This window comes from Lipophrys pholis (genome assembly GCF_963383615.2).
Source record: "Lipophrys pholis genome assembly, chromosome: 1".
NCBI classification, from domain to species: Eukaryota; Metazoa; Chordata; class Actinopteri; order Blenniiformes; family Blenniidae; genus Lipophrys; species Lipophrys pholis.
The window spans coordinates 43,561,046-43,584,162 of NC_137635.1; the positions used below are offsets into that span (position 1 = coordinate 43,561,046).

The 23,117-nt window shown below is 40.9% G+C and overlaps 1 protein-coding gene across 1 annotated transcript in view; it reads left to right on the forward strand.

Moving 5' to 3' along the window:
- Positions 1-23,117, forward strand: part of st6galnac3 (ST6 (alpha-N-acetyl-neuraminyl-2,3-beta-galactosyl-1,3)-N-acetylgalactosaminide alpha-2,6-sialyltransferase 3) — a 76,541-nt gene that overhangs the window by 50,283 nt on the left and 3,141 nt on the right. The window contains exon 4 of the mRNA XM_080463277.1: positions 21,680-21,787. Coding sequence (XP_080319403.1) covers positions 21,680-21,787 — 108 coding nt within the window. The remainder of the gene's footprint in view (positions 1-21,679; positions 21,788-23,117) is intronic.

A 23,117-nucleotide genomic window follows, 5' to 3' on the forward strand; every position in this document is an offset into this window, starting at 1 on the left:
ATTTTTGATTACCTTGTCAGTCTTTCTCTAACTGGTGATTTATTTAGTCAGTCAGTGGCAGAAACTATTAAGAATTAATGTCTTTGAAATGAGGGAAAAATCACACTTTTTCAAAATGATTTGCATTCAAAGCTTGCAAACATAGAACAGCCATTAATCCAGAATTTTACCCTGGAGTTAATAAAGTATTTTTATTCTATTCTATTCTATTCTATAATATTTAGCATTTTTGAGAGGAGCAACACGGTCATGTTAGTCTCTGGTCTCGGGGTCACTCTGGGCTCATGCCGACCTGTAAAGCTTTGCAGTGAGTCTCACAGTCCAGCCTCACATTAAGCATTTGTTTGAAGTCAACGTGGTCACATGGATAAACGCAATGATTTAAAAAAAAAAAAAAAGTAATAATCCTGATCAAGGCCACACAGTATTCGTTTGGACTCTCCGCTCACAGGAAGAACATGGTTCGAGCTGCAGTTGGACTTAGAGGATTTTCTCATATGTGGGTTTTCTCTAGTTTGACACCACAGTCCAAAAACATATAAGGTTATTTGGTGCAGTAAAACAGTTTTTGGTAGTGGTGCTTGGAGCCACTGAAAACGAAAACTGAAGCTTTTTGAAAACGGCTCCCGAGGGTGGAAATTTTCAGAAAAGGTCCATCTTCATGGAATCCTGGGAAAACGACATTTTTCGAATTTCTACTACTTCACATGAGTCACCTCTAATAACAATCCAACTTCGTTGTCTGTCCATACAAATGTCCGCGTACTCAACATTGGTAATGTTAATAGTGTATTGTTCTCTGCACGCAAGTGTGTGTAGTTTCAAACAAACAACATGCCAACTACATCGTTTTCAGCATTTTGGCCGTTTCCGTGTAAGCGGATGTGGTTCAAAACGTTGGCATGTAAACATTAAACTTTTCTGAAGCGGAAATGCCAAAAACATTTCACCCAAAACTGACAGTAGACGTGAATATGAGTCTGTGTGGCTGTTTGTTTCTCTGTGATGGGTTCATTTGCACGCAGGGATAAGACTGTCATCATAAGAAAGTGTCAAATTTACCTTTTTGTGTTCGTTTTTTTTCCTACTCTTTCTTTATTCAGATCGGTTCTTTAGAAAAACAATATTGTCTGCACTCAGACATACATCAACACAAACCTTTTTCCAACCGAGACAGGGGAACGTTGTGAGCTTACAGAGGACCATTTCACAATGTCCCATTATCTCTTTGAAGGATGATAAGTACCTATTGTACTGTAAAATACTTTTATTAATGATTGAAAGGGGTCTAATTGGTGCCATTGTCAGTTAAATAACGATGTTTTCAAAGAGTAATTCAGCGAGCAGACTGATACTTTTTTGTTGTTGTTGTTGTTGCTCTGATTGACTTTCTTGTCCCACATTTGACCTGATTATTGTGCAGGATGTGCACACACTCCTTTCCGAGGTGTTTGCAATGTGTTAAGTCTGCAGATGTGTCAAAAGTTGTTTCTTGAACTCCATTTGAACTGGAGCTCTAATCTTTCTCTGTAAGATTATCAGTCTGGTCCAAAACAAATGCAATTCCCTGTTCACACTTAGTTGCTGCAAAGTTTTGGGTAAAAGGCATGAGGAGCAATAGCTTCGGTACATTACATGCATCACTGGAGGTGCACCCTGACTTTAGGGAATTGGATGCATTAGCTTCAGTGCAATTAAACTGAGAGAGAGAGAGAGAGAGAGAGAGAGAGAGAGAGAGAAAATCAATGCTTTTATTGAGCTTTTCTGTCAAATATAAGGGAACTAGAAATCCAAATAATGCCAGTGTCAGCTTCAACTAATGTGCACTTTTTACCTATTCTGTTTGGGTCTGGTGCAGCAGGGGGCACGTCTTAAAATTCCCTTTGTTATCATTGTTGTCTCCTGACAGGTGACAGGTGGGTTGTCGGAAGATTATTGGTTGACAGCTGGTCTGTTTCCATGGCGCCGGGGCACAAACTCATTACCAACCCACGAGTGGCCCATGTGGGAGAGAGGATACATAATGTTTAGCGCAGCCAGACACCGAGTTGACACCTGCTCCCCTTGGTTATAATCTTTCTCATGAAGGAATGTGGAATTATGGGTATTGAGAAGTGAAAGTAGTGGGTGTATAATATATTTCAAACATCAGAAGAAAAATATCGTTAGACAAATGCAGCAAAGGTGTATAACACTTTCAGCCAGAAAATAAAAGCACGTATTAACGGTATTACTTTGAGTATTCATGATCCGCAAGACTATGAATCCTGCCGAGATTGGTCATACTCTTGTTTTATCTCCTAAGCGCCACTGTAACCATACACACAATATTTTACTGACTTTTGTGCCCCTCAGATGTTTAATTTCATCATCAGCCTTCACCTGGTGGGCTTATCTAATAGAAACACAGTATAAATGTTAATTTCTTCAATAAAAAAGGTTGCCTTTCATATTAAATGGTTAATGGGGAGTCAGCCCTTATATCCATTCATCAGGCAGTCCCACAGATGGGAAAATTAGTGCGATCAGTTAACCTCAAACTCATGTTTTCTGAGTACCTGGAGAAAGCCCACATACACACGTAAGAGGAATATGCAAACTCCATGCAGAATGACCCCCAACTAAACATAACTGGAGATATTCTTGTTGAGAGGTGAGAGCCTCTGCATCACTGTTTGGTCCCGACAAGGAGTGCATCTTTAAGAATATTTATGCACATATAAATATAGTAAAATAATAATAAATGCTTTGAAAAAAAGAAGAAAGTTCATAAAAAAAAAAACTGTTGCTTGCAGATAAGTAGCAGCACTTGTGAACTTTTATCCTGTGGAAGCTACACCTGCTTTCATCTGTGAGAAAATGTGTCTCTTTGGGACTTCTACACAATAGTAAAATAACCAGATAAAGTACAGATTCAAAACTGAAAAATCCAAAGTGCCAATACACAACTAAAGCTATTGATACCAGAAAATGTGTGATGCGTGATGCTGAGCATTAGCGAGCCACAGCAATTCCATCAAAAGTGACACTTGGATTGTCTGTTGCACAGCTGAAGTGCAGTTAACTAATTTATTTTTTACCCTTCCACATTGAACCCGACCCCTGAAGTCGATGTTGTGAACTGCAAACTCTCGGCAGATTTGCGAGAGCACAACAGTCATGAATCCTCTGACACAACTTATAATAAGGCCAATCAATTTGCCCCGACCCAATTTGACTCCTCCTGTCCGTTGTATCTAAAATACATTTCTACAGAGGCTTCAGTTTGTTTATGATCAGTTCGAAGCTTCACTCCCTCGTCAGCCTGGCGATGCTGCTGCATAAAACAGTGTCTCTGACGGTCACCATAACTAATCTCATCCCCACAGAGGCTTCATCAGGTCTGGACTTTGCCAGTTCACTGTTATTTTTTCTGAATTGTCAACGATATCTGCTTACGCTATGGGGACATTCACACGGTTGCCGAACAGAGTCCAACCCCATACCAACACATCCACTCTGTGGGGTTTAAATGAGCCGGTTGCCAGAATATCCGCCAGAGCGTGATTAAGACAGCAAAAATATTTGTGGACATTTCAACGTTCACACCTGTTTGATGCATTGATGAGCAATAATTTGAACTCATTTGAAGGCATAAATGGAAAAAATACTACACCAGCACACGCAGAATTTTTCTGTCTTCATCATTGAGTCTGCAGGAAAAAAAAAAGAAATCTAATTGTTCTAATTATGCTGAAAATTTTCAAAAACTTGTCAGTCTCCAGATATTTTCATCAAAGGGCGCTTGTGTCTGCCAGCAGTCGGTTTTAGAAATAAGCACAGTTAGATCTGATGTATTATCAAAGCTGCACTGTGATAAATTTAATCACATTGACTGGCTCTGATTTATGAATTTGAAGAAAGTTTTCAAGCCTCGAGAGAGGACGATGGAACAAGTTCCATCCATTTTCTTCACTGTACAATCCAGCTTAGGGCAAATACAGGAAGACGGACAACCATTTGGAGACATTTATTCCTCAAATGCATGTTTTTGGACTGTGGGAAGAAACCAGAGGGGAAAACAAACATACACACTCAGAAAGAACATGCAGCTCCTCCACACAGAAACCCCCCTAAGCAACATGTACAACTAATGTCTATGTACTGGGACCACACAATGCATTTCCCTTTCTCACACATAGTAAGACATGTTTCTGTCCAGCCACATTCACCATTGACCCGAGAAGACTCAGATTAAGCTGTTAACTGTGTTGTCTTCTCCCTCAAAGCTTTTGACTGTGGCTCACTGGGACGCTAAGAAATTAATGAGAGAAAACTGCTGTGGTGGTGGAGGTGGTGGGCATAAAAGCATCAGCTGCCTTCTACCGCACTGAGAGAATTATTAAAGTGCTGGTTGCCAGGCGGAGATGAGCACATCAGTGGAAACCCCTCGCCGTGAGCTTTGTGCGTGTCAGGAGAAGGAAGGAGGCTGTGAGGATTCAGGAGGGAGGCCGGCAGGGGGAAAACATGTTGTTTTATCGCTGTTTAGCACCATCTGGTTGGTCATGAGGGTGTGTGTGTGTGTGTGTGTGTGTGTGTGTGTGTGTGTGTGTGTGTGTGTGTGGGTGTGTGTTTGTGTGTGTCCGCTCTGTAAACGTGACGGGGGACAAATGCTGTGAGTGGTTAGGATGATGGATGTTCTCCACACGCAGAGTGTCGGTGAACACAGCCGTCTGGATCACACTAACAGCACAGAGTCTGCAGGGGGAACAAATGTTAGAAATAAAGTCGCCGTCCCCGGTGCAAGGTAAACTTGTGTTGTGCTCACATTTTGTCCCTTCTTCAAAGATCCACTGAAGACTCACTTACTAACTACAAAAAGAAAAATTGAAAATGCAAACACTGAACAGATGACTTAATTTAATTTCTATGTCACATGTAATTAGATATTTGTCCCATAAATATTAGTAATAATTAAAGATTTAACTTTGTGCTTTACAATCTGCAAAGTCATTTTGTGTGAACATCTGAGCCAGTATTGAAATCTCATTGGATAAGTTTGAATCAGTTCACTGAGAGGAGCCGGTCAACGTGGGTCGGGCATGTGATTACGATGCCCCTCATTTGCCTCCCATTGGAGGTGTACTTAGTACGACCAACTGGGAGGCGGCCCCGAGGTCGGCTCTGAACCCGATGGAGAGATTATATCTTTCCTTCGGTCTGACTGCGGCTCGGGGTCACTGCGGATGAGCGGGACGAATATTCAGATATTTTTTTTTTTTCCCCCGTCTGTGGTCAAGAGGATGTATGGACGTATAGATGGAAGGAAGGTTAATCATACCATCTGGTTCTAAATAGAGCTGCCCTTAGTCACCCGTCAGTAAAGACACCAGTGCAGCAAAGTATCGTACTGGGAAAGTGTGAGTTCACGTTGGACAGATACACTCGGAAACCGTTAAGGTCGTCACTATGAGCATCGGTCTTCGTCAGCATTTCAGTAGCACTTCGCTGCCAAAACATGTTGCATTGTGTTGTATTAATTAGCCCAAGCTCAGCTTTAACTGCAGGTTTCCTGTCACTAATGCACTCGGTATAATTACATCCACATGAAGCACCTCCAGCGGACTGCAGGCGGGTCATTTTATCAAAGGGAGACAAACTTTAAGAATTAAAAATAATGCTCTCCGCTGCCTGGACTTTGGCCAGACCCGAAGCTTTTGCCATGATAAATCTGCCACATTCACTTCTGCAGCACCTCCTGAGGTTAATGAGGCATTTTTTACTGGAGCACTCCCAATTTTAACAAGTTTTTTTTTTTTTATGTGAAAACATCGCACCACCTTTAAAACTCCCCGAAAAGTTTGTTTTTCCAGAATTTATTGACATTTGAGAGTCCTAACAAGCCGACATTGTACTTCATAAGTAAAGTCGAAGCTCACATATAAGACGCAGATTAACGATGACAATGTAGCTGGAAAATAAAAAAAAAGCAAAAGAAAAGTGTACCATCCTAATTATTGGCAGCTGCAGCATGCTTTGAAGCTCTGACATTTTCTGGGACATTCCAGGGAAACTAACCGATGTAGCGCCACTCATCTGTGGTGATATTTTCACCATATCACGGTTGTTTCGCCCTCAGTCATCTCCCTCCTGATCATCCTCGCTAAAACGGAGCATAATTTCCTCCAGTGGCAGAGAGGTCACTGTGCCCGGGATTAGCCGGGCATTTCACTTTAGCAAATCCTGTGTGCAAAATGTCGGCGCAGCAACACGAGCGTCGGCTGTTTGCTGGGACGACAGCCGCCACGCAGGGAATTCTGAACCTCTTTGTACCTTTTTCACCAGCCCGCTGTCCTCCGTCCCGCCGCTGTGCACGTATTGACATCTGCTTTAGGAGAACTACAAAGCCATTAACTCGTGGGAGAGGCGACGGCCAGGAACAGAAGGTCAGAACAGAACAGAGGAAGGCAGAGCCGGGGATGAATAAAGCGACGAGGGAAAAAGAGGAGGGTTAAAAGGGTCACAGAGATAAATTGTGGAAAGAGGGGATAGAAAAAGTAGTGAGTAGAGATTAAGTGTGAACAGGAAATGGTGCAAAAAGGGTTGAGACGGACAGAACGTTTGATGGCAGCTTCAAATATTGAACTGGGAACAAAGACAATCCAATATCCTCGGCCCCTAAAGGACAATAGTACAAATGACCAAAAAAACCATTTTATATCCGACAAGTAAATTTCCCTTCAGTGTGTTTGAAATAAAAGTAATATCAGATCAACTGAGTTTATGAAGAGTTCATAGCGCCCCATCTACAATAGAAATATTGATCACCGTCCTGCAAGCACTGAACTTCCATTAACCCAGGACAGGAGGGATGACAGTCAGAAGACCTTAGAAAACTGAAAACACTATGATTTATTTATTTATTTATTTATTTATTCACTCATTCATTCATTCATTCATTCATTCATTCATTCATTCATTCATTCATTCATTCATTCATTCATTTACTTACTTACTTACTTATTGGTGTCTTTTTCTTCATGCTGTTCTTTGTCCTCTTTTTATGTTTTCATTTATTTCCTCAAGTCTAAATTCCAGATACTGTATATCTGACTTTTAACATCAGTTTTATGTTGTTTTTGTCATTTTTCTATCCTTTACCCGGTTCAGTTGTTGGCAACTCTCCTCTCTTTCTCTCACCTTTAATGATCACTTTTAATTTACCTTTTAAATGTCTTTTTTCTTTCTTTTTTGTAACCACCGTCTCTGCATTTCGTCTTGGTATCGCTGTATTGATCTTCCTCTGAAGCCCTGTGAATTGAGCTAATCTGCATGAGTATTGGAAAAGTAACTACTTCAAACTAGTAATCGCAGCAGTTTCAGGGGAATTTGTTCCTGTGAGAACTAAACAAATTCACACCGCAAACTACACTTTGAGACATTTCAGTTTCAGAATGCGTGTGAATTTTCTGACTCAGTAGAGTGAGAAAAAGCCATGCAGCCACAACAGCTGGGCACCTCCTCCTCACGGTGTGTAAAAATTTAATCAGTACAAGTAAATCAGATTTGTGTGTCTGTTTCCTGTCTTGAAGGCGACTGGACTTCCTTAAGGATTTAAAGATGTTTCTTCTCTCATCCAACAAGCTTCATTCGTGTAACATGTAAAAATTGTTGGTGATGGAAGTTTATTTACTGTCCTCCTTTTACAGACTTGGCGAGTTTTCATGCTGGACACTCAAGAAGCTACACACACACACACACACACACACACACACACACACACACACACACACACACACACACACACACACACACACACACACACACACACACACACACACACGCGTGCGCGTTTTAGCCATGACTTGGTCGTGTCTCATGTGTCTCACCGAAAACCACACTAATTATTTTCTGTCCCCTCATTACATATTTGTTTTGGCCAAATAATTTGCAGGATCTTCCACAGACTTAACTTGGTAAACACCTGCGACTTTTGCTGTACCATTTTCATTTCTGAAAAGTCTTCGCGTTCACACAGCAACGTTTGAAAACGATGTTCATGTGCCAAAGAACTATTTACTCCGCCCATGGTGCGCTGGTGCAGTCGCTGCGTTACAGAAAAGTTGTGTTTTTCCCCCGTTTACACAGAGACACAGTTGGAGTGTTTAAAAAAAGTTGAGCTTTCAGTGCCTTTCAAACACCGTTGTCATTCAAACGAACCCCCAGAACGCGAAACAAGAATCTTCCGTTTTCACTTGCAAACAGGGACAATCTCAAGCGCTGTGGCAGCGGTGAAATGGTTTTGAATGCTGGATGTGTCGGCGCTTTCATCTCAAGATGTGTTTACAGCTGTAAAGGCCACTTCCATCTCTTCAAGACCGTGGATATTTACTCAGTCGTGTTCAGAGAAGAAGTCAAAGAAAGATCTGTTTTCTGTGTTTGTTCAGAATTCTTTGGGTGGTTCGATTTCAAGGTTTGTTAACATCGAATGGGATTTGGCTGTCATCTGTTTCTGTGAAGTGGGTTTGTTTTTGGCCTATTCAACATGATATAAAAACAAAGTCCACATTCTTAGAATTTAAGACACCTCCCCTGAATCATTCCAAATCTTTAACAAACAGATATATCACCTTGATATCTGTCTTCTCGATTTAGTTTAATAAGACTGTGCTTTTTTTTATTTTTTTATTTTTTGGGGCATATTTTCTAGCAACTTACTATGACTGCAGTGTTCTCTCTGCAATGAAAAAGTTCAAGGACTTCTTGTCTGCATTGAGACCACCGATGGCGAGTCTGAATTAAAGTAACAGAGCAGTTGACGTCATGCTGCATCTATAAAAATACACCAAGGCATAAACGAAAGACTTTCGTGCTGATCCTTTTCTCAGCACCCTTCTCCTCGGTCTGTGCTCTGTTTTCCACAGTGTTGCCGCATTCATGGATTTCTTTGACTACTTCTCCCCGGCACATTTTGTGGGTGCTGATGGTAAAACAGCATGTCGAACAGAGAGGTGCTTGACAGAACGGTGATGGAAAGCGCTGCATGCTTGTTTCAGGAGTGATGTTCCTGAATTCCAATGACTTTAAAGGTCCTCGCTGGTCCAGTCCGGTGCATAAGGGATCCAGAACCTTTTTTTGGGGGGGACATTTGTGAGGTCATTTCTAAGCCTTTCATATATTTATGTCCTTTTACCTTGTGGCATGGAAATAAGTTAGAGATGGCAAAAAGAACAAGTTTAGCTATCGCAGCATATAGGATACACTCCGCCTGGAGATTTGAATTTGGATTTTAGTTTTCTGCAAATAATTTGTTTTTTACATGGGATTTTAAGCAGCTTGGTTGTCAATGCAGCCTACGCTCGCCCTGGAAGAAAAGTATGTTCTTACTTTTGGAAATAAGACTGAAAAGTTGATCCAAACTAAGTTTTGACGGTGAATACATTTTAGGCTCTCCGCAGAGGGTACTGAGGGAGCAATATCTTTAAATTGATACTTTCTATGCAAACACCGCCCAAGTTATTGGAATTTTTATAATAATGACCCAGGAGAAACAACATTTGTTCTATTAAAATGTTGAGAATGAACTCATAAGTATTAGTCTACGAAAGTGAGGCGACGGTGTTGGAAAAAAACAATACTTAAATAAATGTAACGACACGTTACCCTTCATGAATGTAATTGAAAGAGATTTTAAATGATGTGATTAATCGGTGAACCTTGTGAGTCTGTTCTATGGTCGTCTCGATCTCCTCTTTGTGCCCAATCTAATGCCACAAGATTTTTTTTATTAAACCTTTGAAAAAGTTATTTATGGATTCATGGACTTTCAAGAAAATGAAAAACAGAAATAGTGCATTAACAAAAAAAACAGCAGGAACTTTGCATTTGCTGCGTTAATGCCTTAATATAATTATAGATATTAGAAGCTTCTCACCACGTGTACATCCCACCAATATGCAGTACAGTTTTACAGGATGTTACAGAAAAGTGTATAGAATAATTCATGATATAAACAGAGTATTTTCTTTTTTTTTGATATTGCACAGCATGCCATCTGAGCTGCTTTTCCTATTAGCTGCGGTTCAATAGGTGTTCTGAACCTCTGCTCAGATATGTTTGTTGTTGTCGGCATCTTCTGTGTAATTAAAGCGATTCGCACAGTTCATTAAACTCTCTGGGGTATTTTTTAGGGGTCAGCATTTACGTCAGTACTTTGATTTCTCTTCTTGCTTTTCTGAGCTTAAGACTGTATTTAACTCCTTCAAAACACATTACATGTTCAGTACTTCAGTGACATTTCAAGAGATTGAAGTGCTCAGAAACTAAAGAACACAAATTCTCACTTTTTAAATTTCCAAAACCTTCAAAGCAGGGGTGTCAAACACATTTCAGTTCAGGGGCCACAGCCACATACTGCCCAGTTTTAATCTTGGGTTAAAATCGTGCCAAATATGTGATGAAAATATCTATGTTTTTGCCATACCAAAAAATCCCTACAGAAAATGACAGCAATCTCAACATAAAGCCAATAGTAATGAAACCTTCTGGTGCAAAATACAGTGCAATGTCCAACAAAGACTTCTCCGATAGTTGTTGCCTTATGCTTGTTTTTACAAGCATAATGTTTTTCTGACAGCATGGCTGATATCTCAGCTCGGGTCTCAGTGTTGTTGTATCCGCTGCTCTTAAGAACTTTTTTTTTTTTTTTTAAAAATCGATGTTTTACAATTTGCTTTGTGTGGTGAGCCAGATCGGAGCCTCTGGTTTTGGGCATGCTCGACATCCCATGCTTTAAAAAATTCGATCCGTCGTAGAATTTTGACAAAAGCCGGAATTCCAGAAGCTCCCGTCTCAATGTTTAACACAACTTTTCCCTCCTGGTTTCTGTGATTCTCCTCAACTCATCAGTGAAAAATGTGTGAGTTCATTTGCTCAATAATTACTGCTGCTGTACTATATTATAACCAGAACGCGGGAGCATCATTAGCAGTGGTTTGCAGTGATCGTCACCACTGTTGAATTTTAGTGAATATAAATGATGAACATGACAGCTCCCCACAAGTGCAGTCAGAATATCCTGCTCACTAATATCTTTACCATTTGTAAACAGAGGCTGTGCAACTGCAAGTGGCCAACAGAGACCGAGGAAAAGATATTGAGTTTCAACCTCTCGCCCTTGAACGTAATTGTAGAACACAGTGAATCTTTGAAGCTTGCTGGACAGAGTCAGCTGGACAGAGTCAGCCGCGAATCGTTTTGTTCTTCAAAATAATAGCAAATAAGCACACAACGCAGTCGATACTGCACAGACACCAAAGTGTCTGCTTACATATAGGATCTAGGTCTTGTGCTATGGCAGCAAATACAGTCTGGCTTGTTTTTCTTCAAGGTGGATCCAAACTCAATATACAATGATAAAACCACAGATTTCAAGCGACCACCGGAGATATCACAATAATTGCCTGTCTTTTGTCTGAGTTGGCCACAATCCCACAGCATGGAGTCGCCTGAAGTCATCTATACATTTAAACAAAACTAAATTGAACAGCATTCCAAACTTGAGGTAGTTCAGCTTAATTTGCCTCCGTGGCTTAAAGCAGAGACCCATTACTATAAATGAACACTAAAGTCGTGTACAGTACCACTGTTTTCTGTTTTCCCAATAAGAAGTTGTGTCAAAAAGAAAGACAAAAGCCACAAAGACAGCAGGAGATTCATTGATAGTTTGCTTCTGGGCAGGGAATCATTAGAGATGAAAGCGAAAAGACAAAAGCAACAAAAATGAAATATCTGCTCGCTTTGTCCATCCTGACATTGTTCAAACAAAAGACGGAGCATCTCCACTCCAACGGGCGTCTCTCCTCTGAGGGCCTCCTCCTGGTTATTAATAGCAATCTATACAAACAAAACTGGGCCGCAAGAAAGGAAATTGTCCTTTTTGTGATGCAGGTTGTGGAGGTCATCCCCATCGGTTCACGTTGCCTCCCAGCAGAATTAAGAGACGCCTCGATAAGTCTGCACGGCCGCATTGTTTATTCCTATCGTTAAAATAAATTGCTGCGCTGTCTGGTCTGTGGAGAAGAAAAATGTTACCAAAAAAGCCTCGTTTTCACCCGGTGGCTCCGCTCAGGATTTGTCACTGTTTTGTCCCGGGGGCTTCTCAGCTGCTTCAGAGACACAGGGAAGACGTGGTGTGTTGTTGCTCTCCACAGAGCGAGCCCGCGGGCAAACGCAGCAACCCGTTCACTGCATGAGGTAATCAATTAATAACAAGCACTCATTTGCATCAGGCTGCATGTGGATGAAGACAGAGCGGGACGGAGGAGATTCGGCGTGCTGTTCGTGTCGTGTTGGGGCTCAAATCCATTCCGATTCCGCACAGAGAGTTGAAGGAGTCATCGCGCAGAAGTTGCTTTGTGTTTTGTTGGATGGTACGTGTACAAACCCAGACGATATGGACGCAGCGCGAGTGGCAATTTATCCGATCCGAAACAAAAGAGGGAGGAAGATGGTTGATAAAATGCCCGCCCTCTTCTCGGTGTGGAAGGAGGCTTGACCTGATCAAACGCTCTCTCCAGATTGTGTACGAAGATGATAGAGGATGAACGTGTAGGAGAGCATTCCCTCCTCGTACCACAGTAATACTAGTATAGTATTGTATACAGTAATATACAACACTTATTTGCAGATCGAATTAAGCACAGATGTCCAGGTATAAAGCCTAGATTTTAAGTGTCTTTAATTCAAGTTTACATTGAATATATATCTATATAAGGAGATTAAATGAATTCACAACTGGTCAGAATATGGTTTCATTTTGAATATATATCAAGAAAACATGATGGCTGAGCCTCATGTTACCAGTTGTTTATGTGGATACGGACTGTCCCCGTGTGCTGTGAGCTGAGGAAGTCTCTGTTAAAACTCTGTTAAACTGTGGTTGTACATTTAGTTTACACACATACTGCGGGACGACTGACTGTTACTGCTGCTAGCCCGCTAAACGTGCTGATCATGCAAGAATGACTCACTGTAAATAACTGTATTCTCTCAGCAGGAGATTACTCTTAAGAAGACTGGAAAGACCTTGATCTATTATACATTTGCACTTACTTTGAGATGAAATATGTTCAGCACCTTGGACAGTTCTCCCTTCTTTGACAATGCAAACAAAATCCCAAGAAATCTTAAATTACTCACATTAAGTGTGCGTAGTTTGGAAGAGCATCAAGGCCACTGAAGAAAAAAAGAAAGAAATTCTAAATAGCCAGTGCATGGGACTGCTTCTACAAAATGCATTGCAGCCAGTTTGATGAACTGGTGAAACTACGCTTCAGAATAGGCTTCCCTGGGGTGCTTTTATGCTATTTATAAAATGTATTATTATTAAACAAGGAAATCTGGTGTAAGATCTGATGTTCATAAGCAGTAAGCCACCCTGTATAGTCAGTTTTATGTGATTTAATGTGATTATTTTAGCAGCCACGGGCAAATGACCAGAGGAGACGGACGTTTCCAGTTTGTATTTTTAAAAGAATTAGAAATCCCCTCCAATAAATTTTTTTTTTTTACCTCCAATACCTCCATTTTTTTTTTTTTTTTCTTCAGTGGCCCTGATATTCTTCTGTAGTGTAGTAAGTTACCTGGTTTGAGTCTGGGCTTGGCTTGGTTTGTGCATTAGTTTATTTCCTTCTACTGCAGTTTTCTCCCATACTCCTAAAAAACACGCAACTGTGTGTTGCTCTGTGATGGACTGCTGGCCTTTGCAGAATAAAGGTCACCGCTCCTTTACTCATCTGGAAAATGTTTATTTGGCCGTGATGGCTACATATACTGACACACGTCATAGCTTATGTTCTTATTATATTACTGTTTGAACACGCCAGCCTAATCAATAAGAATGACAAAGATCATGATTCAATATGTATCCGAGTAAGAAAAAAAAGGTAATAACCTGGCAGCACTCAATCTAAAACGCCATGAATTATTGATGTAACTAGATTACTTTTAAATTCATCAGCTCCCGCAGCTTTAGTATTGATGACTATCTGCTGCGTTGATCCTTTCACTGTAATCCCGAGATTAATACAAATCAGAAGCCAGTTGTGGGAATGTTAGATGACAGTACAAATATTTGTCTTTAAATGTAGTGAAAGTAAAAAGTCCTTTTGTACGGTATGATTCAAGTTGTGTGTTTTCCTCATCTTGATGTAAATCCACAATAGTTGTATTGATCATCTCATGTGTGTCTGGGCACCGGAATAAATGGGCCTGTTTCACAAAATGTCAAACTTTTAAAGGTTTCACGTTGTAGAAAAGCCTCTTTTAAAAAAAATAAAAAATAAAATGTGATTAACACATAAAAGACGACACAGCTCCAACAGAGTCCAGCAACACTGCCTTTAACAAGTTGTTTGAACTTTTCCCACTTTTTGAAGTCATAAAGCTGAGCTTTTTGCCCGTGTCCGCACCATCTAACTTTAATATGCATAAAAACAACAAGAAAATTCGACTGTGCCGCATGGCTTGTTGACGCTTCAGAGAAAAACCCTAATGTGATGTTAAACTACATTTACATGGTTTTTGGTATTCAAATCCACAAAAGCATCCATTTAATTTCATAAAGTCTGCAAATGAAAACCCGGAAAGCTGTACAATGTGGGACCTTAAAGCCCCGAATCATGATTTATGAGCTGCCAGAAGTGTTTAAATCAACATTGAGCTGTGCATAATGAGAGCAGGTGTTCCTTTGAACATACAGCACAACAGCGACATGCGGGCTTCCTGCTGTGCTGATGTGAATCCGCGCGTTTGTCTGATACTACATCATTTACTTCTGTTGGACGCATAACAGTTTTTACAGTCAGAATGATTTCCTCACCGAGTGAGGATCAACTTCTCACAATGGAGCTGATTTATATTCCACTAAGTACTTCTGACAGGTGTCATATCATATTTGTGCAGCTCGCGGAGGCATAATAAAGCGGGACGGCTCGTGGATTTTCTCACACACGTGGACAGCTCTCCCGCGGTGAATGTCAAGTGCGAGTTATTGAACAGAGTCGGAGGTAAAGGAGTCCCTGGCTGATCCCGGGCAGTTCTCCACCGCTGCTTAGCCTCTGGCGCTCGGCAGGTAAAGCCCAGCAAGCTCCAGCTCAGTCAGACTTAAGGGATTATTTACTTAGACCACGTTCAGAGCGTCTGACTTGATTTCTCAAACATCCTTTTGGTTTTCCGGAGCAACGCACCGGGCCGCGTTCTGGCGTGTCGGTCCCCATCACTCGTCTGAGACTGGAGAGCAGATAAATAAATAACTTCAAAAGGGAATATAACTGAGCTTTTATGTGCACGCTTTCTTTTTCCACATCTCGCTTCATTCGAGCCCAAACACAATTTATTGGTTCATTTTTCAAGAAAGCCGTCTCAGTGGGGACCTAAAGAGTAGAAAGCCAAGCAGCGTCGAGCCAGACCTCATGATACATTTTGTTTGCTGTGTTTGAGTTAAAGGCAGTTTTTTTCTGCTTTGACAAAACAAGTAAATTGCGTCTGTTTTATTTTTTTTTCCTCCTGTCCTCTGGCTCTGGATGTTATTTGTCGCCTGCCAAAGCAGCTTCGCACCGTGCCTTATCTCTCTTTTAAATTGGCCGCCCAATAACAGCATCCTCTCTGCAAAGTTGTCCCATTATAATTGTCGCAGGTAAACACACCACCAGTTGCAGACTTTGAATTCTCTCGCTGGTTCTCCCCGCAGCTTCACTTCCACACATCTGCTTTTGAAATGTTAGTTATCAGGTCGGCAGATCCCACCCCTTTTATTCATCCCAGCAAGCCTATTTGCTCCAGGACATTCAGCTCTCGATTGGGGATGTGTTGCATGTGTGCCTGTCTGTGTGTGTGCGCGAGCCTGTGTGTCTGCAGCGAGAGTGGCGAATGGCTAATGAATAATGCAGGGTAATAGTGATGCGTTGACAGCTCTGACGGCTGAGAGCTGCTGAGCTGTGTATCACTGATAATGTGCCATTTCCCTTCTGTGCTCCTCCACTTCTTTATTACGACAAATTGCTTCTTTTTTTTTTTTTTGGGAGGGTAATGTCACCTCCCCGCAACCCCAAAGTACCTCGCTGTGTGAGAGGGAGTTTGTTAAACTCCCCACACTCAAAAGCCAAACTACACTCCGCACTGCGTGTTTTCCCCGAAACTCTTTAGTTTAGCCGCTGATTGGTTTCTAAATTGAGTCCAGCTTGTTTGCACTCCAAGTTTGGCTTTGTGCAACCACATAAGATAGTGGAGCATTTGAGAGTTAGGAGTGCGCCCGATTATTTCTCTCTCTCTCTTTTTTTAAACCAGTAATAACACTAAACCAAAAGATAAAATGTTGTTTTTCTCATCTCCCTTTTAGCCGGTTGCGCCACGGTCATTACTCACACTGTGGTGCTATTGAAATGTGTTTTAGTCCCTGGGAATGCACTTCACCTTTTTTATTGTTAACAAGGTCCTTAAGAGCTTTTCAATAATTGCGTTCAAGCTAAGAAAAGAAACGTCATTTCCAGAATGAAGAAAAGAGTTTATCAGCATTCACATGTGGGGTCTCTCAAAGACAGAACACTACAGATGAGCGTCTTTAACGTGTCACGGCGGCAGATGGAACCATGATGTACATGACGGGTTTTATTTGTTAATCAATGATGACAGAAAACAAATCCCAAGCACACCAGCAGGAAGTCCATCTTCAGTCTCATCAACTCGAGCGCTGAGGTCACCGGTGTTTTCTTCACATTATTCGACTGGAAATCTCCCAAAATCGATCACTATCCAGCCTTCTGTTGTGTCCTTGTCCCTCCGCCCGACACCGTTTCATCTGAGACTGTGAGGCCGGCAGAATGGAAATGCTCTGACCTCCTTGCATTTAATGATGCATGTGTTTGCATAATGTTTTGCAGGGACTCCGGAATATGTTTGAGGAGGTCACAGTGAGCTTAAGAGTACCTCCATGCGCTGTGTTTGTTTGCTTTTTTAACTCGCTGAAGGTCTACACCTGTGGGGGTCAAACTTAGTTTTAGTTTAAAGGTCATACCGATGACACGCCGCATGATTACAAACATTTTCTGTTTTAGTACAAACAAACTAGTACATACTGAAAATGGTCCCAAAAATTCAGAGGCTCAGTTTACATGAGAAATATCTGCTGGAGATGATGTCGCTTTTTTTTTTCCTCATAGTTTTCTTGTAGGAAATGAAAAAAGGCAGACTGCAACATTTTGATAATGATCGCTTTACTTGTTGGGGCTCAAGAACCCTTTGTAAAACCTGTAGTTTCCCTGCCAGGCCACTTGGTGGCGGTGTGTTGGTGGTGTAGTTTGCATGTACCAGTAGTTCACTCTTCAGAGAGGTTGCATACAGACGTTTTTTCATTTGAAGCGGAGCCACAGTGACCTAGGCAATGATTGTCACTTCTTTGGTTTGTACATTTCTGCAACTTTCAGCATGTCGGATTTCACAATCGAGCCCTCAGAGTGTGGATTTTACACTAACGCTGTTTCGCTATCAGTAAGCTAGTGTTTATAATAAACAGTGTGCAATGATCATAAACACACACGTTTTGTCCCTTCACAATAAATCTAAATGGGTTAAAATTCTCACTGAATATCTGTATAATGTTGCTCAATCCTCTCATTGGATCCTATAAACTACTGAGTTTTATTGTCTCACAGCAATATGTCATTTACCCAGAAAAAAAAAAGGATTTACAAGGCATGGAGCATATATTTTAAAACTGCAGTAAATTTATACATTCAACCAAACTGTGTCTCTATTCTTTCAAATTGTCAAATTAAAAGGCATTATTCAGATGCACTTTCTGGGGGAGAGACTCTATGCCAAAGGGTGTTGAAACACAATTTTAAACATTGTACCTTCTACAAATAACCCTGATCTCGAGCTCAACTGTTTATGTTCAGTCATTCTGTGACTCACATGAACTTTGCTTCATTGTTAGTTTGAAAGATCCTATTGTAAAAAGTTAGTGACTAGACTGATACTTCTTTGAAATCATGCAGGACAGACTGGGCTTTCTTAGGGTCTGTTTTTGCTTCCTGTTTCTCCGCACTTCTCATCTAGTGATTCCCATTTAAAAACTTGATTTAAAACCATGACAATGGTTGTAATTCAATTGGAATCACTAAAGGTTGAGGGTAACGTCTGTCTGACGGCCTCCTCTGTGAGCTGTCGAAATTTTAATTGGTATTGTGTTTATTTTTAACATATCGAGGCTGCATTTGAATCGGCCCACATTATAGGATCAGTATAAATATCCATAAAAACCAGAGCAGAAATGTTAAATGTGTTGAAGCGCAGAACTGCATTGGGAGCCAGTTTGACACAGAACCTGCTGTGCATGTGGTGCCCCCTGCCTCGTGATGTAATTTAATTAAAGGTCAAAATTTTAAACTCAAATGAAACATTTTTGGACAGAGCACTGTTATGTAAATCCACTGGGATTTTTGATTTGCCTTCAGTAAGTCTCTTCCCCAGCCAGCTGAGCACCGACATCCTCGTCCACCCCCAACATCGCACACTGCTTCCTCGGTCAATGATTGTACATAATTGTACTTCATTTGAAAACCTGGCAGCATTGTGCAGTTGGCAAGACAGACATAATAAGGAGGAGAGATGTTCTCTGTAATATTCACTTGATTGAATGGTTTGGGAAGTTAACCCCTGCTTCAGTTTGGACAGTAAAATAATATCAATTCACAAGCGTTCTGTTTGTTTTGTTTTTTTTAATAAAATACCAAGTGTTCAGAGGAGACAGTTAAGGGAGCTGAATTTATTTGAAAGCAGCACAACAGCAGCAACATAATCAACTAAAACATTTCTCAAGTGTTCGGCTCCGAACATTCAGTCAATCATTTATTACATTTAGACCATCGACTCTCTGAAATCCAGCCAATAAGTTACCTCCTTAACACCCACCTTTCCGGATAATCTGAGCTCAGTGGAAATGATTCTGCTGTATTTTCACCTGATTATATTTTGTGTCGCCGCGACTGGAGCTGTGTGAGAGATTTTAAAATATCACATCCCGTAAATAACACTTTGTGATTAGAAAGAAATCAAAGCGTTTGACCTTTCTGGATTCTGTAAGGGTGGAGAACTGTTGTGTCGGTTACACTCTGTTTTCACCTTACAACTTAGAAAATTATTTCAATCTTTAAGGTTTTCATCCTGTTTTCTGGCACAAGCTATTGAAATAAGGGGTTGAATTGATGTCCTTTTTGAGTATGTGGCACATTAAAAAAAATCATGTACTTAATCCAAAAAAGGCACAATGCTTCACAAAAAGCAGCTTTAGTTGTGTGTCCCCGTGTATTTTTACATACAACTTGCAGCTTGTGGTTTAGTGATTTACAAAGTAATAGATTGCATCAGGGGAAGCTCACATTCTAAAATGAGTCAGGTAATCACTCACTTTGAACATTAAAAAAACATCTCTGCCAACTTGATTTGATATGCTTCCTATAGTTTTATTTATTTGGTTTCAAAACACGGGCTTCACTGTAGCAAAGAACTGATTATTGTGGCTCTCAAACCAAACAATGTGACTGGAGGAGAAGCTTATGTGACTGTAACATGGGTTGTTTTTTGTAGTGGTCTAAACTTAAGCAGTGAAGCTGCTCTGTGATGCTTTTGCCTTCTTCAACAATGTCACGTTACGTGTCAAGGCCATTCATCATATTTAATGCAGCGGATTGCATCCATCCTCCTTTTGTATTACTTTATCCGGCTTAAGGTTGCTCTAAAAACCAATACTGTCTTGAACCAGAAACATTCTCTGTCGCTAAATAATTAAAGATAAAATGTTTATGATATCATATTCCTGTAATATGACCTAAACATGTATAAAATGCCATTAGAAGATTAATTTATATTTGACTGGGTAATACGCTGCCTTATTATATTCAGAGGAAATTCGCTGTCCATGGTGCTGATATATTTGCTGCTCCAGATTTCAATGTTATTGTTTATTCTGTAGATTTTTTTTTTCTCAGAACAATAATAGACTTCTAAAAGATTTTACAGATTACTAAGTTAATTTCTATCAATCAAATCAGATAAATAACGAGCAGAGGTGACATTCATTCAATAAATATGTGGTCTTACATCGAGGAAACGATGATCAAGAGCCACTCAGTACAAACAGTACAAAATAATCAGCATAAGAACAAGAAAAGTGTTATTTTTTTCATTGTTTTACATATCTGATTTCATGATTAGAAAAGCTAAGAGTAAAAATAAAGCACAGTTGATTAATTGTATTATAATAACCCTAACCCTTTTGAATAGAAATAATTAGCTAATTTGTAAATTATGCAAAAAAAAATTTCAAATGAAATTTCCAGCCTCTCTATGTTCTTATGTTTCTCTTTGAAATAAAGTAAAACTGAACAAGTTTAAGATTTCTTAGTCAAACTAAAGAAGGTACCTGATCATGTCATTTTGGGCCTTTTCATACCATTTTCTATTGGCTAAAGCCTTATTAAGCATTTGCACAGTCGTGTAGTGTTTAGCTCAAGTAGTGGTTGAAACAACAATATCCCAAGTTCAATGTGCATGCGTGTTTGCATGCATGCTGAGTTTGCATGTTCTCTCTGCCCATGCATGGATTTAGGTACTCCAGTTTCCTCTATAACATATATGTGAGGTTCGGTGGTACATACAAATTGCCATTGTGAGTGTGAGAAATTGTCTGTTATTGATGGGCTGTCAGCCGGTCCACCTTTAGTCAACTGGGATTGACTCCAGTCTCGAGTAAAAATAGATGGACTACTAAGAATAATCTAAGAACAAAGTAATTGGTAGTCCAAGGCCTTTTTTTAAATTAAGATTTTAACTAATGGGATACATTGTCACTATTTTATGTCATGTGGTTCTTTGTAATAACACTGTGTTTTCTTTACTGCTTCACTGTCAGCATCACGCTGCGCACTGTATTTATCTTACACGAGGTCTAAGATCTGCGTTGTGTTTCATGGCGCTGATAGGTGAGGCCCTCGGGGAGTGCATGCCCCCCTGCCATGTGCAGGGCTGCACATTTTATGACTCACTTCAGATGTTACGAATCTGGTTTTCTGCAAAAACCTTGACTCAAGACGTATCTACCACTGTGTTCTCTGTTTGAAAATGATCAAAGCTCCAATTTTTTCATATAATTCTCACACCAGCAGTCTGATGTTGATGAAAGGGCTGTGTATGTTGTTATTGATTGGCCCACCACGTCCCTGCATTATTCACAAGGGACGGCTGTTGTTGCCCTGTTGTGGTGAGCTGCTCAGCAGCCTAATAAAGCCAGCCTCTGCCTTTAAATCTTTTCTTATACACTCAAATGTAATGATTACAACCTCTTAAACTATCACCTACACAATATTGGATTCGTGCATAAAATTAGACAAATTATTCATAAAAATCTTGAAATATGGTTGTACATGTCTGAGCTGTCTTGCTATTCTGCAGCTGAATTTACATTTGAGGCTTTGATCTGTAGCCATGGACAAAATCATCTGTCTGAATAATCAGAATTCTCAGATCAGTACATAACCGCAAAGAGCACAGAGGTCAAAGAAACTGCATCTTTAAAGCCACGTCGATATGTTCGCTCACTGCAAATTATTCTTTTGCATATGAAATATGTGTCTGTTCACAGGCTGAAGTCGGGCACCTACCTAAGCACTGGCTGGTTCACGCTCATCCTCGCCATGGACATGTGCAAAGAGATCCAGGTCTATGGCATGATAAATGACACCTACTGCAAGTAAGATACCAACATCCCCCTGCCTTCCTCCCTCCGCCTCACTTCCCTCATGCTCCAGTGAAAAATGCACACGTTGCTACCAAACTTCGAAAAGTAAATTCGCATTCACTCCAGCACTGGCCAATCACGTCCTCTCATATCCGCGGACTGCCCTGTTACATTTCCAATACCTCAGTTTGGATTTAATGGCTGAATTTCTATGCTGAAATCCATATTGGGTTTCTCTGTGCCATGAATACCATTATGTCTCTCTGCCTAGAATCCCCTGCAAGCTGCAGAGCCTCTGTCACCGTGGGTGGCTGGGTCACAGCACCCGATTCCTTCTTCGCTTCAAGTTTTATTTGTACATTGGCCGCCTGTCGCCTTCTCGCCGAGTCCTGAGTGACTGATTACTGTCTGGCTGCGAGGCCATAGGAGGGATGACAAACAAGATGCTAGTGCTCGGAGCTTCGTCGGCTCCGTCTCAAGTCATCTCTGCTTTGACGGGCGGGCCTCCTCGCACAGCTCTACCTGAGCTTTTCCCATCCCCCAAATCAAACACTTTTACCTAATGCACAGTGAAAATCTGGCCTTTTATCCTCCCCGTGTTCCCCGTACACAGCAGGGGCTGAACTAAAAAGCAGCCCCAGACACATGGCAGAGAGGAGTGATAATTCAACCAGCACGGAGGATTTTATGATTCAGCGAGGCAGTTAAGGGGCGGTTTTCTCTCCCGGCCTGTCTTTCATTAATTTCCCTCCATCCTACATGAGACAGGAGGATATTGTGTTTCACTGAGTATCTGAATTGACAATTTAGTCGTGATGCTCAAGTTCAAGTCGAAGAAGAAGGAAACTTTTGTGCGTTGATGATATTTAAAGCTTCAGTCAGAACTGACCTCAGAAGTTATGTGGTATAATGGAGCCACAACAGGTGCTACAGAGAGGGTGAAATTGAATTTATTTGCTATAGCTGGTGCACACCACTGTGTGACACAGAGGGGAGACCGGGATTGGGACGAACACCGCTCCAAGCTGGCAGACAGCCATAGTCACTTTCTTTCCATGGACCTGTGGGCCGCTCTGATGGCTGTATCGTTTCTGTCTGTGTTCATTCTCCCAACGCAATTGTTACAAGAGTTATCCTTTCATAACACTGTCATTCAGCAGGAGGAGCCAGCCACAGACTCCACAATGAATCAGATCCGCCGTTCAATGCTTCTCTCCGGTTTCAGTGAATCCATTATTCTTTAATGCACACGGCAAACGAAGCGATGCAGCGTGACGTTCAGTACGTGTACATGACATGAATCGGCTTCGTCCTTTCAGATCGAGTTTGGTCGTCATGTTTT